Below are 15,922 nucleotides of genomic sequence, written 5' to 3' on the forward strand. Positions count from 1 at the left end.
AGGAAAAAAAAAGTTAGAGAGGGAGGGAGCCAAACCAAAAGAGACTCTTAAAAACTGAGAATAAACTGAGGGTTGATGGGGGGTGGGAGGGAGGGGAGAGTGGGTGATGGGCATTGAGGAAGGCACCTGTTGGGATGAACACTGGGTGTTGTATGGAAACCAATTTGACAATAAATTTCATATTAAAAATAAATAATAAATATTATATTCAAAAAATATATATCTGCACTTCCATGTTCATTGTAGCATTATTCCCAATAGCTAAGATAGGGACACAAACTTAAGTGTTCACTAATGGACAAATAAAGAAATTGCCATATATATATATGTGTGTGTGTGTGTATATATATATATATATATATATATATACATATATATATAATAGAATATTAAGACTTAAATTATTAATACTAAATTATAGATATTATTAAGACTTAAAGAGAGATCCTGTTATTTGCAATATGGGTCCATTGTAAGACATTATGATAAGTGAAAAAGTCCAACACAGAAAGGAAAAAGTTGCATGATGTCACTTATATGTACAATCCAAAAGTTGAATACATAGAACTGGAGTAAAAGGGCAGTTACCAGGGGTGGGGAGGTGGGGGAAACAGGGAGACTTTGGGCAAAGGGTACAAAGTTGCACTTATGTTGAAAATTATAAATTATTAAAAATTTTAAAATGAAACCCAGAGAGATAAACACACACCTGTACAGATATAACTAGGGGAATCTGAATAATATCAGTAGATAATATCAATGTCAATATCCTTGTTGTGATATAATATAGTCTTGCAAAATGTTACTATTGGGGGAAATTGGGTAAAATGAGCATGAAATCTATTACTTCTTACAACTGCATGTGAATTACTGATTATCACAATAAATATTCCATTTTAAAAAGTGGATACTAAATGTCAAGGGGAAACTGATTTTGTTTATTTATCCTACTTATTGTGATTTTAGCCTTAGGCAAGTTGAATGAAAACTAAAGAAACTTGAGTGGGTTAGAGAATTACAGTGTTACCTTGCATTTTTTCTTACGAAGTTTTAAAGAGGGCTTTATTAACCAGTCAAAGAGTCCTCTCAGAAGAGCTTGATGATCTGGTTCTTGTAGAGGTCCTTTCAGGGAATTCAACCACGAGGATACAATTGGTTCCCATCCTAACTGTGAGGGTTCCAAATAAATCATGCCACAGCGGCTTACAGTGGCAGGCTAGAGAAAAAAGACAAGTTTTCTTTTTCCAATGTTGCTTTCATGCCAGTAGTACCTGGCAGTCATTAACTACTTCTTTGAATGACTTATAAGGCCTGTCATGATCTAGCACCTGTCTTCCTCTACAGCCTCCCAGACGTGTCATGGCTTCATATCTTTACATATCATGTTGTCATGATTTGGAATGCCCAGCCCCAACTAATCTCCCTAGACAAGTGTTGCCCTTCAAAGCCAGATCAAATACTCAGACATTTTCCATGGTCCTCCTCTACCCATTCGCCTCTTGGGTACCCACCCCCTCCATATTCTTAGAGCACTTACATGTAGCAGTATAGTGGGATTATTTATTAGCATGCTTCTCATCCTTCCTAAATGAGCATAAGCTATATCTTATTCATCTTAGTATTTCTGGTGCCTAACTAGTCTTCTGACACATAAAAAATACTTATTGACCAAATGAACAAATAAACAATCTACTGTTATGCTAAAACATGAACTTACCGAGGCCTGGGAAAGGTCCATTGCTTCAAAGATGAGGCTCATTTGAGGGGACATCTGAATGATTTCTCCACTCATAAGGCAAAGCTAAAGGCAATTATATTTCAAACATTTATTTTTTAAAAAACTCAAACTTCTCAAATAAAAATATATTGTAGGTATAAGATAATGTATATCCTGTGATGTAAGTATTACATAAAAGCCAGAAAATTGTAAGCTAGATCTAGCTCGGTCAATTACTTACTAGGTAAGCAAATACATAACATCTCTGACTCTCAGCCTCTTCATCTATAAACTCGGTTAATTTCTCTCCCATAGAGTTAGGCGGGAGGAGAACTACATGACATACTACAAAAATCCTATACAAATCTCAGTCCTTGCTATTAATAAAATTACATCGGTCAGGCACCTGGGTAGCTTAGTCATTCAAACATCTGACTTTGGCTCAGATCATGATTTCACGGTTCTTGAGTGTGAGCTCCACAAGGGGGTCTCTGTTGTCAGAGCAAAGCCCCCTTTGGATCCTCTGTCCCCCTCTCTCTCTGCCCCTCCCCCAATCACACTCTCTCAAAACTAAATAAACATTTAAAAACATTACATGGTTTGCTGGAGGGGAGTTGGGTGGGAGGGATAGGCTAAATCGGTGATGGGCCTTAAGGAGGGCACTCATTGGAATGAGCACTTGGTGTAATATGTAAGTGATGAATCACTGGGTTCTACTCCTGAAACCAATAGTACGCTATATATTAACTAACATGAATTTAAATATATATAGTTTTAATCTTTTTTAATGTTTTTTTTTTTTTTGGAAGAGCGAGACAGAGCATGAGCAGGGGAGGGGCAGAGTGAGAGGGAGATACAGAATCCAAAGCAGGCTCTAGGATCTGAGCTGTCAGCACAGAGCCCAATGTGAGGCTTAAACCTATGAACTGCAAGATCATGACCTGAGCCGAAGTCGGATGCTTAACCAACTGAGCCACCCTAAATAAATAATTTTTTAAAAATTACATTAAATACTCCTGACTTTATAAAGTTGTCAAAAGGTCTCTTTGTTAATAAAAAAAAAAAAGAAAAATTGAAAATAAAGAATAATATGGACACTAATATACCCATCTCCTGTACTTAACCAACATTAAGATTTTCCCACATTTGCTTCCTTTTATAAAGAAGTATTTTTAAGAGGCACCTGGCTGCCTCAGTTTGTAGAGCATGCAACTCTTGACCTTGGAGTTGTGAGTTCAAGCCTCATGTTGGGTGCAGAAATTACTTTAAAAAAAAAGGGGGGGGGGCACCTGGGTGGCTCAGTCAGTTGAGCATCCGACTTCGGCTTAGGTAATAATGTCATAGTTCATGAGTTCAAGCCCCGCGTTGGGCTCTGTGCTGACAGCTCAGAACCTGGAGCCTGCTTTGGATTCTGTGTCTCCCTCTCTCTGCCCCTTCCCCACTCATGCTCTGTCTCTCAAAGATGAATAAATGTTTAAAAAAATTTTTAAAAAGGATACTGAGGAATAAAACACTATTTTAAAGAGCATTATGCCCACCACGGCATTTCACATCCAAATATGTCAATATGCAGCTCCAAAAAATAAGAAGTTTTCAGGGCACCTGGTGTCTCAGTCGGTTAAATGTCCAACTCTTGGTTTCTGCTCAGGTCATGATCTCATGGTTTGTGAGATAGAGCCAGACTCTCCACCAACAGTGCAGAGCACTTGTTTGGGATTCTCTCTCTCCCTCTCTCTGCCCCTCCCCCACTCGCTCTGTCTCTCTCTCCAAATAAATAAATAAACTTAAAAAAAATAAACTGTTTTCTCTATTACCTCAGTAACATTATCACACCTAACAAAATTACCAATAAGTCCTTAATATGATCTAATACTCAGCCAGTACTCAAATTTCCTCAATGACAACAGGAATATCTTTTCAACTGATTTACTCAAACCAAAATTCAATCAAGGACCATGCACTGAATTTAATATGCGGATATAGATCACTTTTAATCTAAAACATTCCTCTTTGAGAGAGAGGCAAACCAAGAAACAGACTCTTGGTCTTTGTCTAGAGGACAGAGGGTAACCAGAGGGGAAGTGGGTGGGAGGGATGGATGAAATAGGTGATGGGGATTAAGGAGTCCACTTATGATGAGCACCTGGTGAGGTATGGAAGTGCTGAATCACTATATTGTACACCTGAAATTAATATTACACTGTATGCTAACTAGAATTTAAATAAAAACTTAAAAAATAAAATAAAATGTTCCTCTTCAATCAAATATGTAAAAAATCTCAATTCGTCAACTGCTTCCTTTCTGCCCAATTCCTTTCTTGTTCATTATTATTAAAGCCATCTCATCTTCTCAATTTCCTTGGCATCTACCTTTGGAATTATCATTAACTTTTAATAATTTTAATAATATTAATTTTTGATATCCCAATTTCATTTCTACATTGTTTTTTTTTTTCAATTCTTCCTCTTCATTTATTTTTCTGGGTTTCTTCTCTACAACCATCACTCTAGTCCCAGTTTTGCCCCTATCTAGTTAAATGTCGACAATGTGGCATTTAGCATTCCTGGACCTCTGTAAAATAAATGGATGGCCTAGAGCTGGATTGTCTGATAAGCTAGCCCAGTATTCATATGTGCCTATTTATACTTTTTACTAATTAAATCTAATTTAATTAAATAACTTCATCTTAAGTAGTTAAAGTTAAATAAGATTTAAAGTCAGTTCTTCAACTGCACTAGCCAAATTTCAAATGCTCAATAACCACATTTGACTAGTATCTACCTTCCTGGACAATGCAGACATTTCCATTATTGCAGAAAGTTGTTTTGGACAGTGTTGGCCTATAAAACTTTTAATTTCCTACCAGATTATTTCAGCAAACATCCTCCTATTTACTTCATATTTGGGAGATGGAGTCAGCTTTTTCCTCACTCCCCCATAGTGTTTCCTAAATACTCTACCCCACCCTTTCCACCTTCTGCTCCTTTGACAACCCATGCTCCCTGCTGTCACTCACCAGCACCTCAGCATTCCCATCGTTAGCTAAAGCCTTTGATACATGGCTCAATTTTTTTCACTCTGGCCTGATCCACTGTTTGTGAGGGGGGAGCATCTCAATATGGCAGCCCCTCAGATCCTTGACTACCCTATCTTCACTTAGGTTTTTCCTACTGCACTCCAGCCATCCAGTTTATACACCCGGGACCTTCTCTCCTGGAACACTACACAATTCTGAAATACTAAATTCAAGCTTCCCAGTCTCTGCCTCCAGTTTCCGATGCATCCAGTGTTCTCACTGACTACTCATCTACCCAATCATCTACTCCACTTACTCTCCACTTTCATATCCCTGCTGTTTTCACTTCTGTCATTGTTAAGCAGCTTCCTTCCATGGCCTAGCTCTTCTAGAACTCTCATACCAGTATCTTCAAAGTCTTTCTGTACTTTCAGTCCAGCAGCATAATCTACACTCACATCCAAGCTGCTTAGACTGGTAGGGAAAATCTCACAAAGGCAGACCTTGGCACTACTACTACTACTAGTCCTCAGACAGGCTTCTGTGCTTTCCTAGCAATTATCTTTCCCATTTTCCATAATGGCTAATTTAAATCTTCCTCCTTTTCTCCTCCAGTGTACAAAGAACTAGGGTCTACCACTTCACAAAGAAAAGATAAATCATCAAAAGGACTTGCTTTCAGATTTCCACTATCAAATTCATACATCCACCTATATCTATACCTATCATTTTCCTACTTTCCTCTCATCCAGTATGAGACAATCCTCCCACCTGGCTCTGAATTCGACTTTGATTAGCCCCTCTCTGCTTCTGAATCATTATTACTCCTTAGCTCAATCAATGTAACTGAAAGAAGGAATTTGAATAAATGACCAACCACCTACGAAAATGTGCTGGTGTATTTGAATGCTAATTAAATTAATTTGCTTACTTAGTAGTGTGGTTATCTCATGTAAGTATGAAAATAAGTTGTGATATATGCAGTGGAATACCAATACAGATATAAAAAGAATAAATAAGTAAAATGGAAGTACAACACCATGAATATCACAGATGCCACATTGACCACAAGAAGGAAAATACTCAGGAGTATGATTCCATATACATGAAGTTCAAGAACCAGCAAAACTAATTTATCACAGTAGAAGAAAGAATAGCAATTGCCCCAGTGGGGAGGGTATACTGATTCAGAAGGAATCAGTGAGTGTAGCTTGTAGAGTGAAAGAAATTTTATGCATCTTTATTTAAATGATGGTTATGTGAATGCACAAGTTTTAAAAAAAGCACAGAATCTAAACTTAAAATTAGTCATATTTTATAATTTACATATGGTCTCTCATAGAAGACTTCTATTTTCTAGTTCTTTTGTATATTTCACAGCTTCTAAGGTAATGCAACACATACAAGTACTGAAGCATTCAATGTTTTCTTTTTTTTTTTTAATGTTTATTTATTTTTGAGAGAGAGAGAGCACGTGCACAAGGGAGAGGGAGAGAGAGAGAGAGAGGAGAGAGAAAATCTGAAGCAGGTTCCAGGCTCTAGATGTCAGCACAGAGAGCCTGATGCAGGGCTTGAACCAATGAACTGCAAGATCATGACCTGAGCTGAAGTGGGAAGCTTAACTGACTGAGCCACCCAGGTGCCCCGCATTCAATGTTTTCAAAATGGAATAAGGCCCTTTTATTTTCTCCTAAAATATTAAAGTTCTATAAGAAACCATAAGACAGGAGTCACTTAACAACTTAACACCTACTACAATACCACACCTTCCTGTTAACACAACGGTTTTAATATACTCCATAAAAAAAAAAAGCAGAGAATTTATTATAGCATAGTTTTCATTTAAAAGATAATCTATAAACTTACTACACTTGCTGCACCCTTTGCTTTAAATATATAGTCCTAGTCAATTAGTTGTTGAACACATAACATTGCTTAAGCATATTTACATGTATTTTGTTTTATAACTGGCAAAAAAAATCATTTTATGTTAAATCTACCATTTTAACCCTTCTTAAGTTTACAGCTCAGTAGTGTTTGGTATATTCATATTGTATATCAGTTTTGCTTTTAATCAGGAGGATTTACCTTTTTATTATCATCCAATACTGTGTTCATGCTCTCTATCCACAAAGTGTCAATGGGACCATCGAATACAACCCATTTCCGGTCAGGTGTTTCTGATAAGGCAAATTCTCTAAAAGTGTTGGCCACAATACCATCAGTCCACTGGGGAAGAAAAAGAGAGTTGGGAAGCTTTCTTTATAAGACTATAAAGTGATCATATAAAAACATTTCAAATTTCGTGGTTTAAAGCACACTGTCAATAAGAGAATATTTATACTGTAGATTACCTCATGAGACACTGGGTCAAACTGTCCAAAAAGTTGACCCATAGTAATGGATTTGGGGTTTACAGTCCTATAAATAACCTTTTCTTCCTCTCCATAGCCACGTTCATTCATAAGAGTTAGAGTATCAGCCAGCATATGCAGAACTGTTGTCTTAGCAGCAAAAGGCTCTCCTACCAACATAAAACTACAAAAGAAAAGAATTATACAATATGATTCTAAAAAATAATGGTAAATTATTTTCCTGTTTTACTGGTATTTATAATTTTTGAAATTCTATTAATTTTTCTCAGACACGAGAATACATTTAACTTCTGAACTGGTTGATTTCTAAGATTCTCTTCATTAATACCACTACCTACAAAAGAGAATAAAAAAATGTCCAAATGAAAATGAAAACTTAATTATACACTCTTAAAATTAAAAAAATAAAGTAAAATAAAGACTTTGGGCCTCCCAAGAAGAGAAATGGGAAAGATTGCCCTTCCTGAAGTCTTTACTTACTATGGTAATTACTTTTTGTTTTTTGCCAAATACTTCTGAATCTCCTCTCTCCCAGCACATAGTAGGATTCCTCGCCCTCTTGTTGAAATACTAGGTGACTAATGAGTACCAAGTGGAAACACGGGTGTTACTTCCTAGCAGGGTATAGATCATTGCCTGCAACGGAGCCTACAGAGCTCTCTTCTTACAGGACTTTTCCCTCTAGCACAGCTGTGACCATCATGTTGAGATGGTGGATGCTCCAATAGCCTGGGACCCTGAGTAATTATGAGCAGCAGATACTTCTTGTTAACCTGGAGTGGACACAGCATGAATGGGAAATAAACCTTTGTTTGTTTGTTTGTTTGTTTAAGTCACTAAGATTTGGGTTTTAGTGACTGATCGTTTCTAAAGAATAATCTAGCCCATCCTTACTGGAGAGAAATTAGTTCCCAGAAGGGGGTAAAGTATTCTTAAGACTTAAATATGTGGTAATGACTTAGAGGCCATGTTGTTGGTGGCAAATTAACCATTATTACAGGCTAAAAAAAGATTGGCAATTAATGTTAGGCAATGATGAAACATTTGGCAAATTTGTTCGTTGAGATAACTTGGAATACAGATAATATACATAACGAAATTGTCATTTTAGGAAAAAGGGTAGTAAACAGATGATTATTAATATATGATGGCAGCTGATGGCTGCATTTAACAAAGAACTACAGGAGAGAAATGAGCCCAGAAAAAAAATAGCCAGTTTGAAAGTTGGAATGAAAGAACAGAGGGAGTCCAGAAATTCAGGAACCTACAAGCAACTTATTCTTATTCCCAACTGGCAAATAAAGATAATTTGAGAAAGCCTTTGAACAACAAAAATCTACTCAGCCTGGCAACAAGGATCACATTAAGGGTAGGGCCATTGTTATCACTTTATTAAAATCTATGAAAGATTAATATAGTTCCCAGTAATCATTTCAGGAGGATAAAATAATTCAGGAAAAATAGATTAAGTTTGTGGCCTTCCCAATTAAGCCTGATCAATTCAATGATACTGCAAGGAAATTTATAAAGGTATGACTTAGTAAGGACTGTAGTTGTAGCTACTGGCACATAGAGCTGCCTGGAATCAAATAAGTTTATCAAGTTTTTGAGGGAGTTTACTGACAAACCATGAGTCTAGACTAAAACATGTAAATGTTCAAGATTTAAAAATGATCCTCACGTATAAGATGCATAAGGGTTGATTGTATTAGTTCCTGTATTTTTTTTTTTAGTTTTTCAATTCCATCTATTTTGTCTACATTTGAAAATTTACACAATGTGAAGCTGCCTTTAAAAAAAAATCATAACTTTTGAGACCTCAACTTTCTATAGGCAGGAAGCAGGCTAAAAACATTTCTCAGCTCCCAAAGACATATTCTCTATTGTCTACTTTACATGTGACTTTACAGGGAAAAAAATGAAGATGGAAAGCTCTCTCAAGAAAGTTGAACCAAGGTCCACAGAGAACAATTAACAGGAAAGACCCTTCCAGGGAGCAAAACCATGCAAAAGTAGATCCAGGTTTTAGGGGATCTAAAGTTTATACAGTTAGTGGAGTGGGCTCTCCAAGGAAAAAATTATATATGTAACTACTGATGCAAAATGTCCACAGCCACTTTAATGACACCCTATATAATAAAGCATATATATCAAATGATTATGACTCCTTGGAAAGCCCTCTACAAGTGAAAGAATCTGAGGTTTAAATGATCAGTTTCATAGTCAATGTATCTCTGGAACTGGGGCTCCTCACATGCCCAGCTGGGTTTCAGGACTGCTACCCACAATTGCTGAACTGTCTCCAGTTCTTCAACTTCTGGCTGGTAGTGTTTGCTCCAATAACCTGTTCTGGGAAGCCCACTATTATAATAAAGACTGGTGTGTGGAGGGCAGATAACTTGTCTTTCTACTTTGTAGGTCTTTGGATCATGAGGAACAACTTCCAAATCTGATATAGAAACCATCATGCATCACCTAGAGAGCCTGAACTTTGAGTATGGTTCATTGACTAGAACTTTTAAATTGTATTCCTGCGAAGGGAAGAGTGTGTTTTATGTGCACGAAGGAGAGTAAATAACACATTTGATGACCAAAAGGGCAAATTGTGGTGGTCATTAGTGCTACATCACTGAATGAGGATGCCTTACCAATCAATCCATGTTGGATGGGCAGCATGAGACGGAAACAAACCTTTGTTTTTAAGGGATGGGAAATGAAGGATGGGGCTCTTTGTCTCTTAGCCTACCTGAGTGGCTGAATCTTTTAGTTAACAAATTGTAGTTGTTTTAATAGTTTAATTTGAAAACAGCATCTAACCATGGCAGACAATGATAATCTATAATCTTACCCATGTCTAACAATCATCATTTCATATGTCTGAATCATTTTTTCAAGAAAAAATTTAACTGGCTGAAGATTATGTACTTTGCAGGCTTCATGAGCACATTCCAAAAATTCCTAAAGTAAAAGAAAAATGGAATAAATTCTTATAAAATGGTATTACAAATGATATCCATGTCTTATAAATGTAGACTTTTCATTTTAAAATAAAAAAATTGTATCTTTTTATATTAATAAATTATTTCTTAAAGTTTTATTTTTAAAGCTGAATGTTTTAATTAAAAGGAAGAACAAATAGAATTAAACTACTTTAAAAATATTATTATTCCCTATTTTAAGTTAATGATCATAGCACCATAGCATTGGGTGCAGGCTGCATGGAAACAACTCCTTTTATTTTTATTTTTAAAAACTTTTAATGTTCATTTATTTTTGAGAGAGACAGAGCATGAGCAGGGGAAGGGAAGAGAGAGAGGGAGACACAGAATCTGAAGCAGGCTCCAGGTTCCAAGCTGTCAGCGCAGAGTGCGTTGTGGGGCTCAAACTTGCAGACCGCAAGATCATGACCTGAGCCAAAGTCGGACGCTCAACCTACTGAGCTATCCAGGAGCCCTAGAAACAACTCCTTTTAATAGGGTTTTCGAGAATTTCACCTTTGGTTAGGATACAGAAGGACATGCCAAACAATCCTTCACACTGTCGTAACTAGAAATAAACAGTTTAAAAAAATCAAAAAAATTTAAAAATACAGGAGTGCTTTGGATACAAATATGTCTAATGGAACTAAAGTTCAGAAAAGGATAAGCCTTTCTAGGTGAGCACAAATGAACAGCTAATTCAGCCTGTGGGAGGATTTTTCTAGGTATGAACAGAGGTGGGCATTGGATTGGGCCTGCCATATCTCAAAATGCTGCTAGAGGGAGGGCCCTGTAATACAGTAGGACAATTCTCACTCTAAAGACTTTTGAGGGGTGCCTGGGTGGCTCAGTCGGTTAAGCGTCTGACGTCAGCTCGGGTCATTGATCTCACGGTTTGTGAGTTTGAGCCCCATATAGGGCTCTGTGCTGACAGCTCAGAGCCTGGAGCCTGCTTCAGATTCTGTGTCTCCCTTTCTCTCTGCTCCTCCCCTGCTCACGTTCTGTCTCTCTCTCCTACAAAAATAAATAAACATTCAAAAAAAATTTATAGACTTTTGAAACTAGAGGTAAACTAAAGCTTGATAATGCTGCAATAAAACTGTGGCTTGGGTCAATTCTCAACTGAATTGATCACCACTCACTCTAGCTATCTAACAAAGGATAAACATAGTTTTTCTACAAAACACCATACCGCTTTAGTCTCTACAATTATTTTATACATGGTTTTTAACATAAAATCAAACTTTACAAGTCATGAGAGAGAATAGCTGAAGATCAAGAGGAAAAAAATAGAAAATAAACTCCCAGATCACCCAGATGTCATAATTAGTAGACAAGAACATTAAAATAATGTCCTCTCTCCTTGCTCCTCCCCTGCTGGTATGTGTGCACGCTCTCTCAAAAATAAATAAACTGTAAAAAAATAAAGAATAAAGTTTTTATATTGTTTCTGAAATGGTAAAATACAAACCTAAGGTAAACTGTAATAATTCAAGGATGTATATTATATCCTGTGGAGTAACCACTGAAGTAAAACTAAAAATTCAACAGAGAAGAATAATGGAGAAATAGACATTATCTGAAACCCAAAAGAAGTCAGTAAAGGAAAAATAAAGGAATATTATACATATTAAAAAGCAGTATGACATAGTTTCGAGTTTTTTTGTTTTTGTTTTTGCTTTTGTTTTTCCCTTTGGCCCTGGGCCCCTTGGCTCATCTGTAGGTGCACTGAGCCACTTGGCCACACACCTCCCAGCACTGACTCTTAGTAGTATTTTTCAAGCTGAAAGCTGTAGGTCCATGGATTTGTTGCTATATTCATAGAAGTACAGGAATTTTCCATGACAATGTTACAGTTTTTGTATTTTTATTCTGATTTTTAAAAATAATATTAGCATACCCTGAATCATCTTGTTTATTACCCGTAGTATAATATAACAATATATATGGTCTTTATTCCCAGTTCCTGGCACAGAGCTCCTATAACCCTGAAAATTTCATGAGTGATAGGAGTGTCTTCGTTATTCTTAATGAGCCCTTGTCAATCACATCCAAGTTTATGCTGATGAAGTGACTTAGAGTGGGGACCTGAGATAGTCTCGGGATGGGACTGGTGGCAAGAAAGACCCAGTGATTAGAGGGTTGGAACTTTCAGCCTTTGGTGAAGGCATTGGGTGGTGGGGAGGGAGGGACAGGGTGGAAGATTGAGCTCTGTAAAAACTCTGACACAATGAGATTCAGAGAGCTTCTGGTTTGGGGGCACACCAAAATGCAGGGAGAATGACATACCTTGAAGCTTGCTGCCACCCACTATATCACCGTATCTATACATCTCTTCCATTTGGTCCTTCCTGAATTGTATCCTTTATATCTTTTTTTCTTTTTAAGAGAGAAAGAGAGTACTAGACTGGGGAAGAAGAGCAGAGAGAGAGACAGAGAGAGAGAGAGAGAGAGAGAGAGAGAGAGAGAGAGAGAATCTTAAGCAGGCTCCCCCCTGCTCAGAGCAGAGCTCGATGCAGGCACGACCCTGGGATCATTATATGATAGGAAAAGATAGGGTAAAATAGGCAGAGAGAGAAAGGTTAGGACCTGGGGTCCCTGGATGGGTAAAACATACTTTTAATTTTTTTAACATTTATTTATTTTTAAGAGACAGAGAAGAAGGGGGAGAGGGGCAGAGAGAGGGAGAGACACAGAATCTGAAGCAGGCTCCAGGCTCTGAGCTGTCAGCACAGAGCCCAACACAGGGCTCAAACCCACGAACTGTGAGATCATGACCTGAGCTGAAGCCAGAAGCCCAACCAATGAGCCACCCAGGCGTCCCCAAAACACATTATTTTAAAACAATGCTGGGAACGTCTGACCATGAGCAAACTCCTTCAGGGGTAAGGTTCTAGGGTTCCTCTTACGAATTTAATGAGAGCACCTACTACCCCTCACATGTTTCCCTCAGGAATGTGACAAAATAACTAACTAAAAGTTAGTAGCAGACTATAAAACGCAAGGCCCACAAGGAACTGGTTTGGCCATAGACCATCCCTCATACAATGGAAACCAGCCAATTGAAAAGGAATGACTAGACATTTAGAGTTACCTAGCTAATAAGGGTAAGACCTAAGAAGGGACAAGGGGGGAGATAAGGAGCTGACCAAAACCCTATAAAACTAAGTCCCTTGCCTACAGTCCACAAGCCTTCACTTTCAAATGCCCCCTCTCTGTAATGAGAGCTTTCATACTATTCTTACTTTCTGATCTTATACTCTAATAAACTTTTGCCTGCTGCTCATTTTATTCTGCATCCACCTCTTCATTCTTTGAAGCAGCGAGACAATGAATCCAGGGTACTGAGGTGAAAATTGCTGCAACAAAGACCTGAGTTGAAAATCAAGAGTCAGACCCTTAACCAACTGAACCGCTCAGGCACCCCTCCCCACTTTTTAAAGAGGCTTCCACACCCAACATGGGGCTTGAACTCACAATCCTGAGACCAAGACTCACATGGTTAACTGCCTGAGCCAACCAGGCACCCCCCCTGAGTTGTATCCTTTATAATAAACCAGTAAACATTAATAATAAACTGTGTTCCTGAGTTCTGAGAGCTGTTCTAACAAATTATCAAAGCTGGGTGGGGAGGTTGTGGAAAGTCCAGCCAGTCAGCAGTACAGGTGACCAGAGACTCAAGACTGTCTGAAGTGAGGGGAAGTATTGTAGGACAGAGCCCTTAATCTGTGGAGTCTGACCAGGTAGCTAGTGTCAGAATTGAACTGTTGAACAACCAGTTGGTGTCCAGAGAAAGAGAATTGGTTGTTGGCTTTGGAAAACACCCTAGAATCACATTAATCTGATATTGCCATAGAATGTAGATTAGTATTTGAGTTTGAAGGTTTAAAATAAAAAGGCTAAAAAAGTAAATGATGCCTTTAAACCAAGTGACGCCTTAATGATATAATAGCTCAAGCAAATTGAAACTTTTATAGTAATATCAATAGGAAGAGGGGGTTGAAGAATTGAATCATCAAATGGTAAAAGGTAGTTTATATATGCTGAACTCAGAAAGTCTTCACTATACATTTTATCATTTAAATTGCCATAAAGTGACATTTAATTTCAGCCACACATCCTCTATCTCATTAAGATTGTTTTGTTTGTAATTTTAAATTTTATTTTGATTTTGGCACAAAAATAGACATATAGATCAATGGAACAAAATAGAAAACCCCAAAGTAAACCCATAATTATATAGGCGATTAATGTCCTTCAACAAAGGAGGCAAAGATATGCAATAGGAAAAAGTATCTTCAACAAATGATGCTGGGAAAACTGGACAGCTACCTGCAAAAGAATGAAACCGTGCCACTTTCTTACACCACACCCAAAAATAAACTCAAAATGAATTAAAGACCTAAATGTGAGACCTGAAACATAAAAATCCCAGAGGAGAGCACAGGCAGTAATGTCTCACATCAGCCAAAGTGACATTTTTCTAGATATGTCTGAGGCAAGGGCAATAAAAGCAAAAATAAACTATTGGGAAATCTTCAGAATAAAAAGCACAACACAGGAAACAATCAACAAAACCAAAAGGCAACCTACTGAATGGGAGGAGATATTTGCAAATTACATATTTGATAAAGGATTAGTATCCAAAATATATAAAGCACTACAAAACTCAACACCCAAAACACAAATAATCCAGTGAAGAAAGGGGCAGAAGACATGAATAGACATTTCTCCAAAGAAGACATCCAGATGGCCAACAGACACATGAAAAGATGCTCAACATCACTCATCAGGGAAATACAAATCAAAACTACAGTGAGATATCACCTCAGACCTATTGGAATGACTAAAATCAAAAACAGAAGACTGGGGCGCCTGGGTGGCGCAGTCGGTTAAGCGTCCGACTTCAGCCAGGTCACGATCTCGCGGTCCGGGAGTTCGAGCCCCGCGTCAGGCTCTGGGCTGATGGCTCAGAGCCTGGAGCCTGTTTCCGATTCTGTGTCTCCCTCTCTCTCTGCCCCTCCCCCGTTCATGCTCTGTCTCTCTCTGTCGCAAAAATAAATAAACGTTGAAAAAAAAATTAAAAAACAAAAAAACAAAAAAACCAGAAGAAACAACAAGTATTGGTGAAGATGTGGAGAAAAGGAACCGTCTTGTATTGTTGGTGGGAATGCAAACTGGTGCAGCCGCTCTGGAAAACACTATGGAGTTTCCTCAAAAAGTTAAAAATTGAGTTACCCTATAATCTAGCAATTGCACTTTGGGGTATTTACTCAAAGAATACAAAAACATTAACTCAAAGGGATATATGCACCCCTATTTTTATTGCAGTATTAATGACAGCCAAATTATGGAAGCAGCCCAAATGTCCACAGATAGAGGAATGGATAAAGGTGTGGTGTATACACACAATGGAATATTACTCAGCCATAAAAAGGAATGAAATCTTGCCATTTGCAACAACATGGATGGAGCTAGAGAGTATAATGCTAAGTGAAATAAATCAGTCAGAGAAAGCCAAATAATACCTTATGGTTACACTCATATGTGGAATTTAAGAAATAAATGAACAAGGGCAAAAAGAAAGAGAGAGAAAAAACAAACAAGAAACAGACTCTAGAGAACAAATGAAAAGTTACCAGAGGGGAGGTGGGTGAAATAGGTGATGGGGGTTAAAGAGTACGCTTATCATGATGGGCACTGAGTGATATGTAGAACTGTTGAATCACTATATTGTACACTAATATTATACTATAAGCTAACCATTCTGGAATTAAAAAACTTAATTAAAAATTTGTATCTTGATTTTCCATAATAATAGCTATTAAATAGCAG

General features: G+C 37.6%; 1 protein-coding gene across 4 annotated transcripts in view; it reads right to left on the reverse strand.

Annotated features, from left to right (window-relative positions):
- DNAH12 (dynein axonemal heavy chain 12) overlaps window positions 1–15,922 on the reverse strand; it is a 227,759-nt gene that overhangs the window by 134,628 nt on the left and 77,209 nt on the right. For all 4 annotated transcript variants that reach the window (XM_047849470.1, XM_047849472.1, XM_047849471.1 and 1 more), the window contains 5 exons: window positions 9,958–10,067; window positions 7,089–7,272; window positions 6,823–6,963; window positions 1,718–1,801; window positions 1,028–1,216 (listed from right to left, as the gene is read on the reverse strand). In XM_047849470.1, the coding sequence (XP_047705426.1) occupies window positions 1,028–1,216; window positions 1,718–1,801; window positions 6,823–6,963; window positions 7,089–7,272; window positions 9,958–10,067 (708 nt within the window). The remainder of the gene's footprint in view (window positions 1–1,027; window positions 1,217–1,717; window positions 1,802–6,822; window positions 6,964–7,088; window positions 7,273–9,957; window positions 10,068–15,922) is intronic.

This window comes from Prionailurus viverrinus, chromosome A2 (genome assembly GCF_022837055.1).
Source record: "Prionailurus viverrinus isolate Anna chromosome A2, UM_Priviv_1.0, whole genome shotgun sequence".
Taxonomy (NCBI): domain Eukaryota; kingdom Metazoa; phylum Chordata; class Mammalia; order Carnivora; family Felidae; genus Prionailurus; species Prionailurus viverrinus.